This window comes from Lottia gigantea (assembly GCF_000327385.1).
Source record: "Lottia gigantea unplaced genomic scaffold LOTGIsca_26, whole genome shotgun sequence".
Classification (NCBI taxonomy): Eukaryota; Metazoa; Mollusca; class Gastropoda; family Lottiidae; genus Lottia; species Lottia gigantea.
In genome coordinates, this window is record NW_008708797.1 from 2,092,578 (window position 1) to 2,109,863 (window position 17,286).

Sequence of the window (17,286 nt, forward strand, 5' to 3'; positions counted from 1 at the left end):
ACTACAACACTTCAAAGACGCAACTGCTGCCAATGATACATTACAAACGCTCAAAATACAGTTTTGGTTGGTTGGACCGTTGATAGATCAAGTGTACCGTTGAATATAATTCAATATTGGCATTATCGAGATGTAATTACCGCCATTTTTACAAAGGCCAAAGACGTATGGTACCGATATTTCTAAACAAGCTACATGAAGCACAAATTGGCATAGTGAAAACGCAAATGCGAGCACGCGAAATACTTTTTTGGCCCAAAATGGACCAGGACATTGAAAATTTTATTGGACAATACAATGTGTGTAACATGTTTCGAAACTCAAACTGCAAGGAACCATTAATACCACACGTGATACCGTCGCGTCCGTGGGCCAAAGTTCTCAAGTTACGTTTTCAAAGCGTTCGTTCATAACACATCAAGTCCTTTATATCTGAAAGATCATACATAGTGCGCACCGGAAATAACAAGTTATATAGAATGAATCGTAGACAACTAGGCTACTACAGACTGGTGAGACTACGTTGTTGAGTGCCGTTCCCGATGATACCGAAATTATATTAGACAATTCACCGCAACTGCCTTCCAACCAAATCGCACCGAAAGCACTAGAGGAAACACTGAACTCTCCACTCCAAGAAAACCGACCACAACGAACCATGGGCGCAGATAGGCACAATTTGGCATCCGAGAACATCAAAGTGCCGAAATTTTGCGCCCATGGCGCACTATTCGAACAATTTATGGTCGAGTGGCAGGAAGACCATTCGTTCGTTTTGGGACCCATCTCCACTCACAGAAGCGTCGTTACGAAGGGGCACAAGTAGCGAATTTTATCGTTCGCATATTCGCACTGGATGACTGGAAAATCCAGTAACATGCAAGAAGGTGCCTTTCTTTCTATAATATGAGAGCTATAAATATACGGTGTCACCAGCTGAACTGAAACGTTCTCATGCAGCTATACTCTGCAATCGAATTCGCACCTACGGTCCTACCCCTTTTGAATAAATCCTGCGTAGCCTTCGTCACTGGATTGAAAAAGCGATCTGCGCCCTTGCAACGGACAGTATCTTGTATCTTGAAGACTAGCCTATGTAGGCTACATAAACTGTTCATACGTTATGTTATAGTCAAAAAGATTTTTATTCATATACTTGTTTGTTCTATTCGTGATCTTTTCAGGGATGGGGAAATGCTTTATAGCCTAAAGGGAGATATGTTATTTATAGTTTGTCTACATTGATATAATCGATCTATTTATTTTACAAAACTGACAAAACTGCTAATTTGTTTCGGTTGTAAACAAGTCGTTTGAAACTTCAAGGTCGAATAATGCTTCATTGTAGTTATCTCCCTTGATGGAATTTGATTTGATCAGGTAGGTATCACGCGCTGACTTGAAATTGGCAGCTTCAACCCGCTTTCCAAGGAAAGTGCGTAGACAGTCATCACATAAGATATAAGTACCATAAAAGTTTTCTCCTCCATTGCCACACCAATTTCAAAACGCATCTGATGTAAATGTTGATCGAAATGAACTAACTTATGAACATACAAACAAAATTAATCAACAACAAAATATACAAAGCTGTTGTTAACAAAACTATTAGGCCCACATTCCTAAAGCTGATTAAATTAAACTATGACTAGCCTTTATGAGCCTTAAAGAATATGGGCCTAAGTTTTTTTTCATTGATACTCTACTGTAAAGTGTAAGGAAATGAAATATGTTAGACAGATATGTAGGGCATTGGCTATTCAAAATTGTTGAAATATGTTTTGAAGTAGTTTATGTCTTGAAAAAAAATCTGTTACATATAATAATTGAGTTTATTAATAATTGGGGGCTTACAATATAATTCACACACTAGGAGTTTGACAATCTTGTCTTTTCTATCTTTCTTTCTTTCTACCTATCTATATTTCTTTACTTATAATGTCTGATTGTGAGATTGACTGAAATTTAACAACATAAATCTTAACTAATAGCTCTAAAATAATATACGGGTAACGGGTATCAAGCTTTAAGAGAGATTCCAGCATTAAATGACAAACCGGTTGTAGATATTTTTAAATTTGCCTGGCTCTGGGGGCAAAACCAACTTAAAATAATAACACGGTATTTCAACAATATAAAGCTAGACATAGTGCAAATGATAAAAAAAAAATACTTAATTAACGATTCTAACCATTTTATAGGCCCTAAATATTTCTATTTTTGGTCAGGATACTCTTTTTATTGGAAAACGTGCTCGAAAAACTTTGCTTTAGATCAGAACATCAAGACGAATTAGTCTCGAATAAAAACGTTAAGAGTCCCATGCCAAAACAAGAAAGACAATTCTAATTGATCAACTAAACAATACCGTAACTACAAACACAAGTGGATTTGACCGTAACAAAATCGATCCTAAAATTGATCTCTGGAAAATTCCATCTGATATCACACATTGTGGAAATGATGTTCCAAGAAATATACCACTAGGATCAGATTGACAAAGAGAACATGCCGAATAAGCTCATTGCTTTCCACACTCGTGACATTCGACGCCTGAACATCACCTGGCAGAACAAGGTCCCACCAAACAACTGTATCCTGGTACACACTGTACAGAGACTTTAACAGGTATATGAGACAAGAAATTCAGTATTATTATAACAGTCTGCTATATAATGGTAAAAAAACGTTTGCAGTCAGATAGGTGGAGATCCATTGCTTGGAGAATGTTTGCTCACATGGTCGTAGCTAGACCAAATAAAAAATGTGACCGACTCCAATAGAATGTGACTGACTTTTGCAACAATTTGAAAAAAAAAACGTGACTGATTTTTTAAACTTCAAATAAGTCAATGTGTTATTCAGTTATTAACTATATAATTTTATGTTCATATGTTATTCAGAACATATTTGTATCTATTCAGCTAACTGTTCAATAAAGTAACTGGCAAAGATATTCATTTAATATATGATGCGAAATGGCACTAATAATCTTATTCCATGCATGATAAAGGTTTGATTCAAAGTCAATAAAAAATAAATTGAGTCGTCCATCGTTAATAAGTGTTTATTTTACTGTTGTTTAAACATCATTTCATATATATCTTTGGTTTTGAAACTACTGAAACGCGCATCGCCTCGTCAATTAGGTAATTTGTCCATTCACTACGATAAAGAAGGTAAAAATTCTATTGAACGAAATTTTGCTGTCAAAAGTCTAATCGGGATGAGTGACAATATTTATTACATTAACAGATAACACAGCCTTGATAATCTTGAAATGGTGTAACGTGTAAACCTTTCTGATGTGAAGACAAATGCACTGTGATGAGAACTCACGTGAAAACAAGATCCAAGAAGCATCGACTAAAGGCGCCGATATGGTTTTTTCATACCAAATAATCTCTGCCTCTCAGTCAAGATATTTCGGCTAATCAATCTGCATCTACATTTAGTTGTATGTTGTGTCGGTTTTCAGTTCACAGTTCAAAAAATTTGCAGGCCACTGTAACAAATAGTTCTCTAAACCAAAGCCCAAGCTTTATTAAAGTGGATATCTCATTAGTATATAATTTCTCTAACCTCCTTTATTGATGTATATTATATTTTGCTTTTCAACTTGGTTATTTGCTTAACTCCAATTTTCTTGGTTTTATTGAATTTCCCTGTCGACTTGGAGCCTGTTGAAGCTTTGACATTTAAAGGTTTTGTTTTAGACACAATTTTCCTTGTTGTAGTGGTTTTTTTCATGGTTGAAATGATTGGTCTTTTGGGCACACTTGATGAAGTATTCTTAGGCCGACGTCGAGGTTTTGAATGAGTCGTTGGCTCTATTGTTACAGTAAGGGCCACACTTGAAACTGTTACACATGATGAATTAGTTTCTGGTACTACTGGATCTTCTACGTCGGGTAAACCATTGTTTATACCTTCACTAATAATAACTGTGGGACCCATTTGATCTAAGTTGTTCATATCAATTCTCTTATTTTTACGTTTCGGTTTTTTAGGTTCTTTAAACGTCCCTGTTCTTATTTTACGTATGACAGCTTTCGTTATCAAAAATGAAACTGCTGCTACATCTTGGAATATTATAGCAGCTATAACAATTAAGATGATCATGATTCCAAAAAATCCCACCGAAATGGCTGTGGGTCGGTCATCAGGTGCTGATGTCTTTTCTCGCCTGGTACTGGATAGAGACCCAGTGTTTACTGTCAAATTTGTAACAAGATGGTCAATTATTTCTTGTATAACAGCAGGGTCTGTATCTATTTCAAAACAATCACAATAACACTGTTCTTCACGAAATACAGCGGTTGTTGAGATGTAACTTGGAGTTGAACAAATAGGATCGGTAGTAATGGTACTCGGTGCAGAAACAGCCATAATGTCTGGCTACAGTTTAATAATTTAAATTTGGTATTTAAAAACACCACACTTAAAAGGCAAGTCCACACTTTAATTCATTGTTGGCTACCATTTTATCTATAGGTGTTAATACAATCAACCAGGGTATTACTATGATTCCATGCGTCCATTTTCTGTTACTGCAACATCTGTAATTCAAATACACATCATAGCTTGTTTTAATATATGAAGAAATGGTGATGAACGACCAAAATTCTAATCCTCTTACTTATTACTGTATAATCAAGATCATTATAAATAAAGAATATCTATATCAAGATACTATTGATAAGTGTGAACAACAAAATGATAAAAAGTAATAAAACGATATATTAAGACATCCCGATGTAAATAAAGTTTGTTTTCAGAGTACCATAATCTACCAAAAATTGAGCCCAGAACCACGATTTTGAGAGGTAGGTCCTACTTAAACTGCAGCTAATGATGAAACCTTGATACAATATTATTGTAATTCCACATTTTCCCATTCGAATATTCAAATTCAAAAAAGCTGGAAACAAGTCTAATAATAATTTGTCATTCATCCTTAAAATAATTTAATCCACACAATTAGACTTACCTGCTTAAAACTAGCTTGAGAGGTGCTCCACTATCAATTACAATAGAAAGTTTTATTTGTAGGTTTTCAGTAAGAAAAGTCCAAATCAACCGTTATTTAATCGCACTGATTGTCTTTCAACATCAGCCAGATAGTAAAGAACTAACTTTTCTAAGCACAATAGGAATACTTATGATATTGATTCTGAAAACTTATTATCATTTCCTTTTTTTATGGTTTCGATTTCTTGTAGCAATATTCGATATAAGAAACAATGTATTTTATATATTAAAAGCGGTAACGACTCTTAATCAAAGATTTTCTTTGAAATTATTTAAAATATCAATATATGTAGGAACATTACCTGGAGACATACGCACTTGAAAAGAAATGTTAAATTTGGATATTGTTATTTTAATCCAATATAAAGCTTGTTTTGTTTAATTTTTTTTTTGTTAAATTTTTTTTTTTCGGGTAAGACTTTAAGTTTTAAAAATACCTCTTTTGTGAACACTTTTCGATCAATTTATTCTTTTTTATCTCCATTTATTAGCGTAAAGTATTCAGTTTTGCTTGGTTCCTCTGTCATTCCCAAAGATATGCTTCATATTATGTGTCATTTAACTCATTATCATGTGTTTCCCAGCTGTATTGCATCACAGCATAAGTTGCATCTGCGAACTTCCTAAGACTATCCTTATCCTGTCCACAAGTACAGAGCAGAAACTGCAAATACGTTAGAATGCAATATGGTCGCACAACTTGAGGTATGTTTTTTTTAAGGTCGTAATTTTTAGGGACTTTTTCTGTAGATTTCTGCACGTTTGACTGCGACCTAGAATATTTCCAGTCACCATAAGATCTCAAATCGTCGCGACAAGACTACAAAGAGTTATTTAAAATGAATATACCTTGGTCTCAGAAGTTGATGGCTAAACTAAAAGTTAGAATTCATAGCAATGATTTTAAACTTTGATTTATAGAAATTTCTTTGGTAAATGAACAATAACACGGAAGAAAACAACAATATATCTTGGTTTGCAATAATCAATTTTGAATCGTACCCTGTTTGGGGCTCCTTGGGTAGAGCGGCTAGTCCTTTCAGAGACTGAAACCATAACAGGAACATCGTATGAAACAAGGGAGGGAAAGAAAACAAGGATAACAGTTTAGGATCGCAAGGATGGAGAATCTTTTCTATATAGTTATAGTACCTGGCCAAACCTCTAAGACTGATCATCGATACCTTTTAACGACTGAGTCAACTGCTCCGATATTCTACGATGTTCATGTGTTCCCACGTACCTCAAATACAGTCAAGGTGTGGAATTGTTCCCTTCTTCTTACAACTCCGAAAATTATGGTTAGCTTATATATATCTTTGCAAATAATATGGCACCCAATTATCGATAATTTTTTTACAACAGCCTACCATTAGAAATAAATTATCCATTTAAATAGCCTATACTCATTATATTTGAATTCCTGTCATGTGCCAAGTGAAGCATTATCATTTTTCCAGACGTCATATTGCATTTTAAAGCCTTCTAAAACAATGCTTTCCCATTCATACAAATCGGATGCTAGTATTTTTCGGGACTAACAGAATAAAGTGACTCTGTACGTTTTCACCGTGCGTCATAATATAACAAATTTATTTAATATCCTCCTAAGCAAAATACAATTGAAGTGCAAAGAACTGTTTTGGATAACAATAATTTTTTTTATTGAAAAAGTGTTTTATTTTAGAATATAGCGGTATTTACTTTATCGAACATCATGGTGTTTATTTTGGTGGCAGTAAAGAAAGTTTTATTATTCATATAAATTATAAATGTAAATTTCGTAAAAGTAAATGAACAACCTGAGTAGAGTAAATGTTTCACATTCTTTTAAAGGGACAGATGTGCCATTTTAGTGGGGTTGATTTGAGTCTTGAATATATGTAAATTATCTTCAGAAGTACTATAAGAAACGTACGAAAATCGCACAATTCCTTTAAAAATACTTCAAACTAGGAATTTTGTAGCCGGGTAAGCTCAAGGGGAAAAAGAAATCAAAACTATCAGAATATCAGTTCATAACTTTAATAAAAACCCTGTAATGATAATAAGATAAATTAGATATATAATACAAATATATACAACAATATAATATCTTAATAACGAAATATCACAGAAGTATCATTATCACGTTAAAATGTCTATGCACATAACTTTATGCACTGCAATACAATTTCATTACAATACGTGCTATATAGCATGCGATGGGAAAAACGATAGGACACAAAGAATAATGTTAAATAACAGTAAAACTAACCCAAAGGTGGGGTTGTAACCAAATCTGTTGGAAACTGTCTTAACTAATATAATGTTTTAAACCTGTGAATTAAATATAATTAAAGGTAATTATAATATAATATGTAGTAATTACAAAAGACTAAGCTTTACTTTAGATATAAAAAGTACCAAAGTATAGAAATTCAAGATGGCTGCCGTTACTAAACATTAAAATACCATAGTTACATTTATACACCTCTCATACAAAATATAGTTACCCAGAAAGACAATTACCCTACAAAATACCCCAAAACACACATACCTGTGAAGTTATTTGAAGGAAATAACTATGATAAAAAAGGTTGAAGTAGCCAGATCAATTATTTCACAAAGGATGAAATAAAGTTTCCTTCTACTTCAAAGATCATGATAAAAGTAAGGTTTCTGACTGGATAGGTGATGAAACTCACTGACAACTCACTAAGCTGGCTAGAAGGTGACAAGGTCCAGTGAGGTCAGTTCAGTTAAGAAACTAAGAGAGGGCAATAATAAGAACATTAGTATTAGGTCAGTGTAAAGTAATTATGTGCTTATTAAAGCAGTAGTGGTGCATTAAGATACAATAATTAAATAAAACAAGTTTCTTTAAAAATGCACCCAGCCACATACTCCCTCCCTACGGAAAATGTCGTCTCGACATGAAACAAAAAAAAAAATATGAAACAAAACAAATTAAAAACCACGAGCAAGCTTTATGGCCATAGACTCTGCTAAACCACAATTTAATTTCAAATTATGTAGTGCCTTGATGGTTTCAGCAGATAGTTCTCTCACGTCATTGTCTTCCGGTAGTCTGGATAGACAGTCGGCATCCATGTTGGTTTTTCCAGGTCTGTATCGTATACTAAAGTTGTACTGTTCAAGACGAGAAAGCCAACGGTGTCCGGTGGCATCTGATTTAGCACTAGTCAAAACATAAGTAAGGGAATTAGTATCCGTAAAAACGGTGAAGGTGTTACCATACAGATACTACAGGATTTGAAACTAGATTGTGGTTTAGCAGAATCTATGGCCATACAACTCGCTATTTCTAAACATGTCTTTTCTATATATAACAGAGTATCTTAAAATGACAAGTCGGATAATTCTGGAGCACATAAATTTGAAGGCCCAAATTTGGATGGTGAGCTGTGAACACTATTACTGATTGGCTTAGCTAAAAAAAAAATCCGTTTCTGAGACTAAGTATGATCACATAGACACCACTTTATGGAAACAACAATCACTGGTTAAAGTTTTATGCAACGTTTCGACGTGTTTTCCCAGTCGTCCTGAGGCACATGATGATAAGAAGTGATGGGCAAACTATATACATGTATACGTTAATGCTTATAATTAAGAACACACAAGAGATAAATTGGTTTATTCATACATAACATTAAATTTTAACAGGTACAATAAGAGGTACATAATTCTTAAAATAGCATACACATTGATTAAATAAAATAACTGAAATCCGAAAAAAACGAAGTTGGCATAACGCAGACGCACCATAATATTTAGTGGTAAAATGGAGAGTTCCGCAATATTATCTTACATCGGTCTACATGTAAACTTTATAGAATATTTCTTCGTAGTCCTCTATTTCATCCTTTAATGTAATTTTTTGGGTTTATCCTTGGGTGATTACATACACTCACACCAAGGTTCGTCAAAATCCATCAAGAATTGTGCCTTCTAGAATTTTTACGATTTAATCATTGAAGGCGTTTTTAAGAACAAGGGCATTTCATGTGGGCGTATAAAATATGTTTGAAATACAAAACATATTTAAGATCCGTTCTACAAAATTCCAGAAAGTTTTAAGTCACGTGACCTCCTGTGCTACACGAAACTATATTAGGACTTAAATAACATTAAAACATTCCTAACACAATCTAAGAAGATTTTGCAACAAAATGACAGCATTAACACAAAAATATTAAAGATAGCTTGCCCGAAACAGTTCATCAAATTCAAACATGAACAATGTCTCATCGCTGTACACACATGGGCAATAACTTGGAAACTGTTCATCCGATTATTACCAATTTCTAACTTGACCAAGATCTCATCATGCATATCTAGTTTCATTAAGATTGGATAAAAACTGTAGTCTCTATCGTGCAGGCTGCAAGCCGAATTTGACAAGTTTTTACTAGGTCAAGGGCAATAACATCGAAAGCCTTTATCAGATTGTTACAAATTACGAACTCGAGTGAGATCTCATCAATATGTACATGCATACCTAGTTTTATCTAGGTTGTAATCTCTATCGTGCCTACAATCGAAATTTGATACTTTTTATGAGTCAATGCCAATGGCAATAAATCTGAAACCAATCATCCGATTGTTACCAATTTAACTCTGAAACCATTCTTCCAGTCTTCCGACAGCGGCAACGGCAATATACGTCCACACTTCCATGTGGGCGTATAAAAATATATGAATAAGCAAGAAAACAAACCTAAGAAATGATGAGAGCACATTTTCCTCAAGTCGCCATGAAAATCGTGCACTATGACCTTCACCTGAACAGCAAATGCTTTTTGGCACTGTCTGGACTGGACAACAAAGTCTAATACAAAATTTAAGAAGGGATTAAAAGTACTGGTTAACTTGACCACTTGGGAAATTCTTTGCTGCTCTTAATAATAGACTCAGATAGCACAAATTTACATTACCAGAATCACGAGATCACATAGTTCCGGTAATAAAAAATGGCCATACATCACCGTGATATATTGTAGAGCGCTAGCGTAACTTTCACGAGGCCGTGATTTCTTTGTGTCTCACAAGCAAAATTTTAAAGAATCGTTTACGCCGTGAACGCGACAAAATCATCGCCAAATTTTATGGCAGTGTAAAGGCGGCTTATAATAATTCTAACCGAAATACCTAACACCACCAGGAAAGCAATGTCTTCACTCATCGATGCGGGAGCAATGTGGCAGATGTTTTGTACTAATTCATCACAACGTCATCTCGGGCATCCAAAGATCAAGATATCACTTTTATATACAGTAACAGGGGCAAAGATCTGCAGAATTGTCGCCATCTAATCGCAGTGACTCAACAACCATATAGGGACTGGTTGAATCAGGTCAATATTATGTCTTTATTAAGAAAATGAGGCCCTATCTCCTCTATGATTGCCTATAATGAAAATAAATGTACTAAGATCTCTACTGTAGAGGGCAGCACGAGTCTTAAGACACGTATTTTGAGATGCATACATTTTCCAGATATTTGTATAATTATGAGCATGATAATTCAGAGCTCATATAAATATAATTTGAGCGAAGTAGCATTTACTACACTATGGTTAATCGGCGATACCTACGTAGTTTGATGATAATACGACTTACCTTCAATAATACCCATATTTGATATGAGGGTACTATGATTTATCTAAGTACTTACTTTGTCTGATGATAGTATGAGTTACCGTTAATAGTTAATTGAATGATACTACTTTTGTGTACCCTCAACACCTGGAAGGTTTGATGATACTTTGATCTACTGTTAACACTTACTTGGTTTGATGATACTAATATTCACCTTCAATATTTACTTGGGTTTGGTGGTACCATGACTTTCATTCAATACTTGCTTGGTTTGATAATACTATGATTTACCTTAAAAATCTTCTTGGTTTGGTGATACTTTCTTTGATGTCATCAACGAAGAAAGTGTTGAGGATAAATCAAGGAAAAATCCACCCAAGTAAGTATTGAAGAAAAGTAGTAGTATCACCAAACTTGAACACTCATCAAAGTTATGAAACGTTCATGTCTGATAGCTTATGTCTATGTCTCATAATCAGACATCCAATTTGGTTTGAATATTCTACCACTAGAAGTTCTGTAAATTGGTTGGTACAATTTTAGATTTCCTACTGGATTTGGATTTGCTATTTGATCAACCTCTTCATGTGACTCAGGATCATCAATAGGGTTAGTACGGAGCCCCTAAGGCGCAATTGTAAACATATTTATTTATTATTTCGTTTAAACGAAATAATAAACGAAATAATAAATAAATATGTTTACAATTGCGCCTTAGGGGCTCCGTAGGTTAGAATCTTCTGCTGGTTCATCAAATATATTGTAATTAGTGTTGTTGCAATCATTGTCTGGTGTATTGGATGATTTTACAGTTTTACCGGAGTTAAGTTTAAGTGTTGCCTATTGCGTCTTAAATCATTTCCATCATTACTCCCAACAAGGTAAGATCAAAGGTATGATGCAAAGAAATCACTTTACCAGAGACCCCTTTTCGTGCATCAAATTTCCAAATTAATATGCTTTGTCCTGGTTTAAGTGGACTTGAGTCATTTGCTGTTCTATCAAAATATTCTTTCTGTTTCTTTGGTTGTTTCTTTCCTTCTGCCATTACTCCATTTTGGAATGTTGGTTTAAGTTGACATTTTGCAACAGGAATTCTTGTCCTTAATCTTCTTTCAAATAAAAGATGAGATGAAGATTTCTCATGTAAGAAACTGTACTATCCCTGGTATTCAATAAAGCTAAGTATGGATCTTGGTTTTCAGATTTGGCTTTTATGAGAAGTTTATTCACAATACCAACATATCTTTCTGCCAATCCACTGCTTCTGGATAATGTGTTGAGCATGTTACATGATTTATACCCCAATTTGCTGTAAAATGACGAAATTTATCATTAGAAAAATTAGCACAATTATCAGTAATGAGAGTTTTTGAATTGCATGTCTTGCAAATATTGACTTCATCTGAGTTAGTAGTTTCTGCAGTCATAAGGATGATCGGGCATCTAGTATTGAAAATATTTTGGACCCACTCAATTTAGCTCATCAACACTTGGCATTTGATATTGATCAGACACAATATATATGTTTAAATGTCTTGGATCTAAGCATTTTCTTAATCCGCCATTAGGTTTCTCTACAATAATTATTGAATTTATCCAAGGTGTAGGGGTGGTAACTCTTTTTATAATACCATCTTTTTTCCATATTCCAAGTCTATCGTGCAGGGCATATTTCGTGGTGGATTTTGGACAGGAATGGCATCATCAGTTTCATATATCAATTTCAACCTCCCAATTCATTCAAAACACAAATTTGAATAAATTTTCACCATTTTCAGAGTTATTTATAGTTTCAACTCTTCAAATTAAGTCGAATTCTTAGCAAGATTCTAAACCAATACTTTTGTCATCAATCACTATAAAGTTGAGAATTGCTTCGTCATTGTTTTTCAAATTTGATTTCACTTGACCTACAACTTCCAACTGTTGTTTGTTAGAGGTCACAAGTCTCTTTTTAGTTCCCTCAATTGGCTTCCTTTTGATCTGTCTGTATAGATGATTCGTATCACTATCATGAATTTCATGAACTTTCATTGTAAAACACATTTGAGAAAAATGTACTTGACGTCCACATTAAGGGCAACGTTTATCAGAATATTTATATCCACATCTTTGACATGAAATTTTAGAATTCTGGATAAATTATTTTTTCTTCTTAAATTTATATTTTCTGTCATCCGATTTCCTTTGGAACCTACTGTTTTTACTCTTACTCTTCTTTGTAAAATAAGTTTAAACCGTAACAGCATTTTGTTCTATTTTATTGACCATCCATTTCTTTCGACATTTGTTCGACAACATTTTCATAAGTTTTACACATTTCAGTTGCTTTGGCTAAAGTCAAATCAGATCCATATAAGAGTTTTTGCTTTAATCTTGGGCTATCCATACCTTCTACTATTTGATCCCCGATAAGTTCCTTGGTCATCGCGCCATAATTGCAATGTTTAGTGTGTTCTTGAACTTCAATCAGAAATTTGTCAAACTCTCTAACTGCCTGCTTCAAACTACGAAACAAATGATCTTCGTTTTTACCTTCCGTCACAATGTCGAAAGTTTCCTTGAATTTTCCTGTCTTCATCCCCAATAACGTGAAGACGAATGGCTCTTTGAACCGTGCAGGACTTTATCTCCGCTCCTGAAGCTGTCAAGTACAAAGATAGGGCAATTTTAAATGCTTTCCCACTGTCTTGTTTGTTACGAACCGTAACATCAAACGGCAGATTCTGCCACCATGTTAACTATTTATTTATTCAGACAACATGTATACGTGTCGTGCCAAAGGGAGCTTATGATTCACTCAATTCACAATTCATTTGCCATCTCTTCCCATGTTAAAACACGAAATTCAACCTTCTACCACTTTTTCCAGAAATCTCGTTCAAAGCTTTCCAATATGTCGAATAAAAGCCTGACCAATCCTTAATGTCTCCTAAAAGGTTCAATATATGATGACCATGAACATTTTGAGCTAGTCAAATTGAAAGTAGACTACTACCGGTTATACTCATCCGCTATAGTTTGGCAGTTCACAAAACGACTTTTTTAGACTTATCCTTCCGCCTTTAAGTCTCTCACTGTCACCAAATCTTAAAGATAATGCAAATTCAGACATCAAATTCCAAATCTAGACTCAAAAAAAGGCATGCAAAATCCAAAGGGAGAGAGAAAGATTTCTAAAAATAGCCTGGACTACAGAGAAAAAAGATTTCTAAAAATAGTCTGGACTACATTCATACAATCATGTGCATAAAATGTTTTAGTGGAGTGAGGTCACAGGACTCACTCCACTAATTCATTTGCCATCTCTTCCCATGTTAAAACACGAAATTCAACCTTCTATAACTTTTTCCAGAAATCTCGTTGAAAGCTTTCCAATATGTCGAATGAAAGCCTGACCAATTCTCAATGTCTCCTAAAAAATTCATTATATGATGACCATGAAAATTTTGAGCTACTAAAATTGAAAGTAGACTACTACCGGTTATACTCATCCGCTAGAGTTTGGCACTTCACAAAACGACTATTTTTAGAATTAGCCTTCCGCCTTTAAGTCTCTCATCATCTCACCAAATCTGAAAGATAATGCAATTTCAGACATCAAATTCCAAATCTAGACCAAATTTTACCCAAAAATAGGCAGGCAAAAACCCCAAAAGGGAGAGAGAAAGAAGATTTCTAAAAATAGCCTGGACTACATTCCTATACAATCATTTGCATAAAATGTTTTAGTGGAGTGAGTCCATATAAATCTCAGAGGCGGATTAACCGATGGAAAATTCGGCCCAAATTTTGTTACAGTAAAAATTATCAAAAAGTTAATAAATTTCAACAGGCCCATCCAAAATTCGACCCAGCCGATGAGAAATTTCTTCACATAAACCATACTAAACATACTTAACTTCCTTATTTACATTATTATAAAGGTCTCGCAACCTTAACACCTGCAGGGATGAACAAAAAGTTCTCGTATTTAAATTTACTCATACTCTTGCATCCATTTCTTTGCCATTCTCTAATGTTTCTGTGTCTTATATAATTTTTTAGTTTATTATTTCCCTTGAAAACATATCTATTTGTTCATCTAACATAGCTGAATGTGTCATTTCTTGTCAGCTGTTCTTCGTAGAGGTAGAACCTTTCTCGCCTATTTTGTTTTGTTTCGCTTGATAAAGGGATAAGTCTCGAAACGTAGCTACCTTTACTCTTATTGTATCGACTTTTTATACGTCCACATGGAAATGTGGACGTATATTGTCGTCGCCCCTGTCCGTCGGTCCGTTGGCCCTTCGGGTCGTCAACATTTCTTGTGAACACAATAGAGAATACAGTTTTCAACTGATTTTAATGAAATTTAGTGTGATCATTTATATTGATGAGATTTGGCCAAATTCAAATTGATGATCTTTCGATGAACGGTTTTTGAGTTATTGCCCTTGACTTAGGAAAAACGCGTCAAAATTTGTTTGTGAACACAATAGAGACTACAGTTTTCAACTGATTTTAATGAAATTTTGTTTTATCATTTATATTTATGAGATTTTGGTCAAGTTCGAATTTGATGATATTTCGATGAACGGCCTTTGAGTCATTTCCCTTGACTCAGGGAAAACGCGTCAAAATTTGAACGCATTAGAGACTACAGTTTTTAATTGATTTTAATGAAACATGGTATGATCTTGCATATTGATGAGATAATTTGATGTATTTGGGTTATTGATTTTGATTTTTAAAAACTTGGTGGAATTTCTCAGCATAGATAACTGGCAGTAGATATATATATATCATTGAATTTGAACTATTAAAATTTCTTTGACATGAGACACATCTACGGAAGCGTATTAGGGCCATTCATTTTTTTTTTTTGAATTTTCAAGTTAATATGTTGAATTTTCAAGTTAGTAACTTGAAAATTCGAGATACTAACTTGAAAATTCAAGATACAAACTTGAAAATTCAACATACTAACTTGAAAATTCAAGTTACTAACTTGAAAATTCAGTACTGACTTGAAAATTCAAGTTACTAAATTCAAGATACTAACTTAAAAATTCAAGATACTAACTTGAAAATTCAAGATACTAACTTGAAAATTCAAGATACTAACTTGAAAATTCAACATGCTAGCTTGAAAATTCAACATACTAACTTGAAAATTCAAGTTACTAACTTGAAAATTCAACATACTAAATTCAACATGCTAACTTGAAAATTCAACATACTAAATTCAAGATACTAACTTGAAAATTCAAGATACTAACTTGAAAATTCAAGTTACCAACTTGAAAATTCAAGTTACTAACTTGAAAATTCAAATTACTAACTTAAATATTCAACATACTAACTTGAAAATTAAAAAAAAAAAAATTTGAATGGCCCTAATACGCTTCCGTACACATCATACTGTAGTCACTAAAGATTTTTTCATCATTTCTGACAGCTGCCAGCGGGCGTATATTACCTTACCTGGCAAGCTATCTTCACCTACTACCCTACATGAGAATCGACTAAATTGTTAGCGCCTAATGGTGATAATTGCCGATATCGTGCATACGATTGATGCTGATGAGCTGATTGATCTGTTCCTGAAAAAAAAAGAATGCAAACTTTCTGTCATTAAATTGTAATCACACCATGCCCCCTCCCTAAAATGATACCTTGGGCCCTCTAACGTTCGTTTGCCTTGGCCCAACAAGTCCACAATCCGCCACTGATAGAGGACTCACTCCACTAAAATATTTTATGCAAATGATTGTATGTAGTCCAGGCTATTTTTAGAAATCTTCTTTCTCTCTCCCTTTTGGGGTTTTTGCATGCCTATTTTTGGGTAAAATTTGGTCCAGATTTGGAATTTTATGTCTGAAATTGCATTATCTTTCAGATTTGGTGAGATAATGAGAGACCTAAAGGCGGAAGGCTAATTCTAAAAATAGTCGTTTTGTGAAGTGCCAAACTGTAGCGGATGAGTATAACCGGTAGAAGTCTACTTTCAATTTTAGTAGCTCAAAATTTTCATGGTCATCATATAATGAATTTTTTAGGAGACATTGAGAATTGGTCAGGCTTTCATTCGGCATATTGGAAAGCTTTCAACGAGATTTCTGGAAAAAGTTGTAGGAGGTTGAATTTCGTGTTTTAACATGGGAAGAGATGGAAAATGAATTAGTGGAGTGAGTCCATAAAACAAAGTAAATAAAACATAGTTGTCTCCTTTAGACCATTACAGTTCTGACTACAATAATGAAAATACTACTAACCTAGTTTGGTGATACTATGGTTTACTTTCAATACTTACTTGGTTTCATGATACTATGATTTACTTTCAATACTAACTTAGTTTGATTATACTATGATTTACTTTCAATATTTACTTTCAATACTAACTTAGTTTGATGATACTATGATTTACTTTCAATACTAACTTGGTTTTATGATACTATGATTTACTTTCAATACTAACTTAGTTTGGTGATACTATGATTTACTTTCAATACTTACTTAGTTTGATGATACTATGCTTTACTTTCAATACTTACTTGGTTTGATGGTACTATGATTTACTTTCAATACTTACTTGGTTTGATGATATTATGATTTACTTTCAATACTTACTTTGTCTCAAACATCCCCCTTCTATTAGAGTGAGTCG

At 33.9% G+C, this 17,286-nt stretch overlaps 3 protein-coding genes across 3 annotated transcripts; all 3 read right to left on the reverse strand.

The window, feature by feature from the left end:
- Positions 1 to 3,600: 3,600 nt before the first annotated feature.
- Positions 3,601 to 4,389, reverse strand: LOTGIDRAFT_160854 (hypothetical protein; the record flags this gene model as incomplete). The annotated part of the gene is made up of 1 exon (XM_009056036.1): positions 3,601 to 4,389. One exon carries the CDS (start codon positions 4,387 to 4,389, stop codon positions 3,601 to 3,603), a length of 789 nt encoding a protein of 262 aa, XP_009054284.1.
- A 7,718-nt stretch (positions 4,390 to 12,107) lies between these two features.
- Positions 12,108 to 12,278, reverse strand: LOTGIDRAFT_117553 (hypothetical protein; the record flags this gene model as incomplete). The annotated part of the gene is made up of 1 exon (XM_009056037.1): positions 12,108 to 12,278. A coding segment is annotated over one exon (171 nt), but the record flags the coding sequence as incomplete, so codon positions are not given.
- Positions 12,279 to 15,543: 3,265 nt separating this feature from the next.
- On the reverse strand, positions 15,544 to 15,825 carry LOTGIDRAFT_87415 (hypothetical protein; the record flags this gene model as incomplete). The annotated part of the gene is made up of 2 exons (XM_009055906.1): positions 15,544 to 15,626; positions 15,699 to 15,825. Coding segments are annotated over 2 exons (210 nt in total), but the record flags the coding sequence as incomplete, so codon positions are not given.
- Positions 15,826 to 17,286: the final 1,461 nt, after the last annotated feature.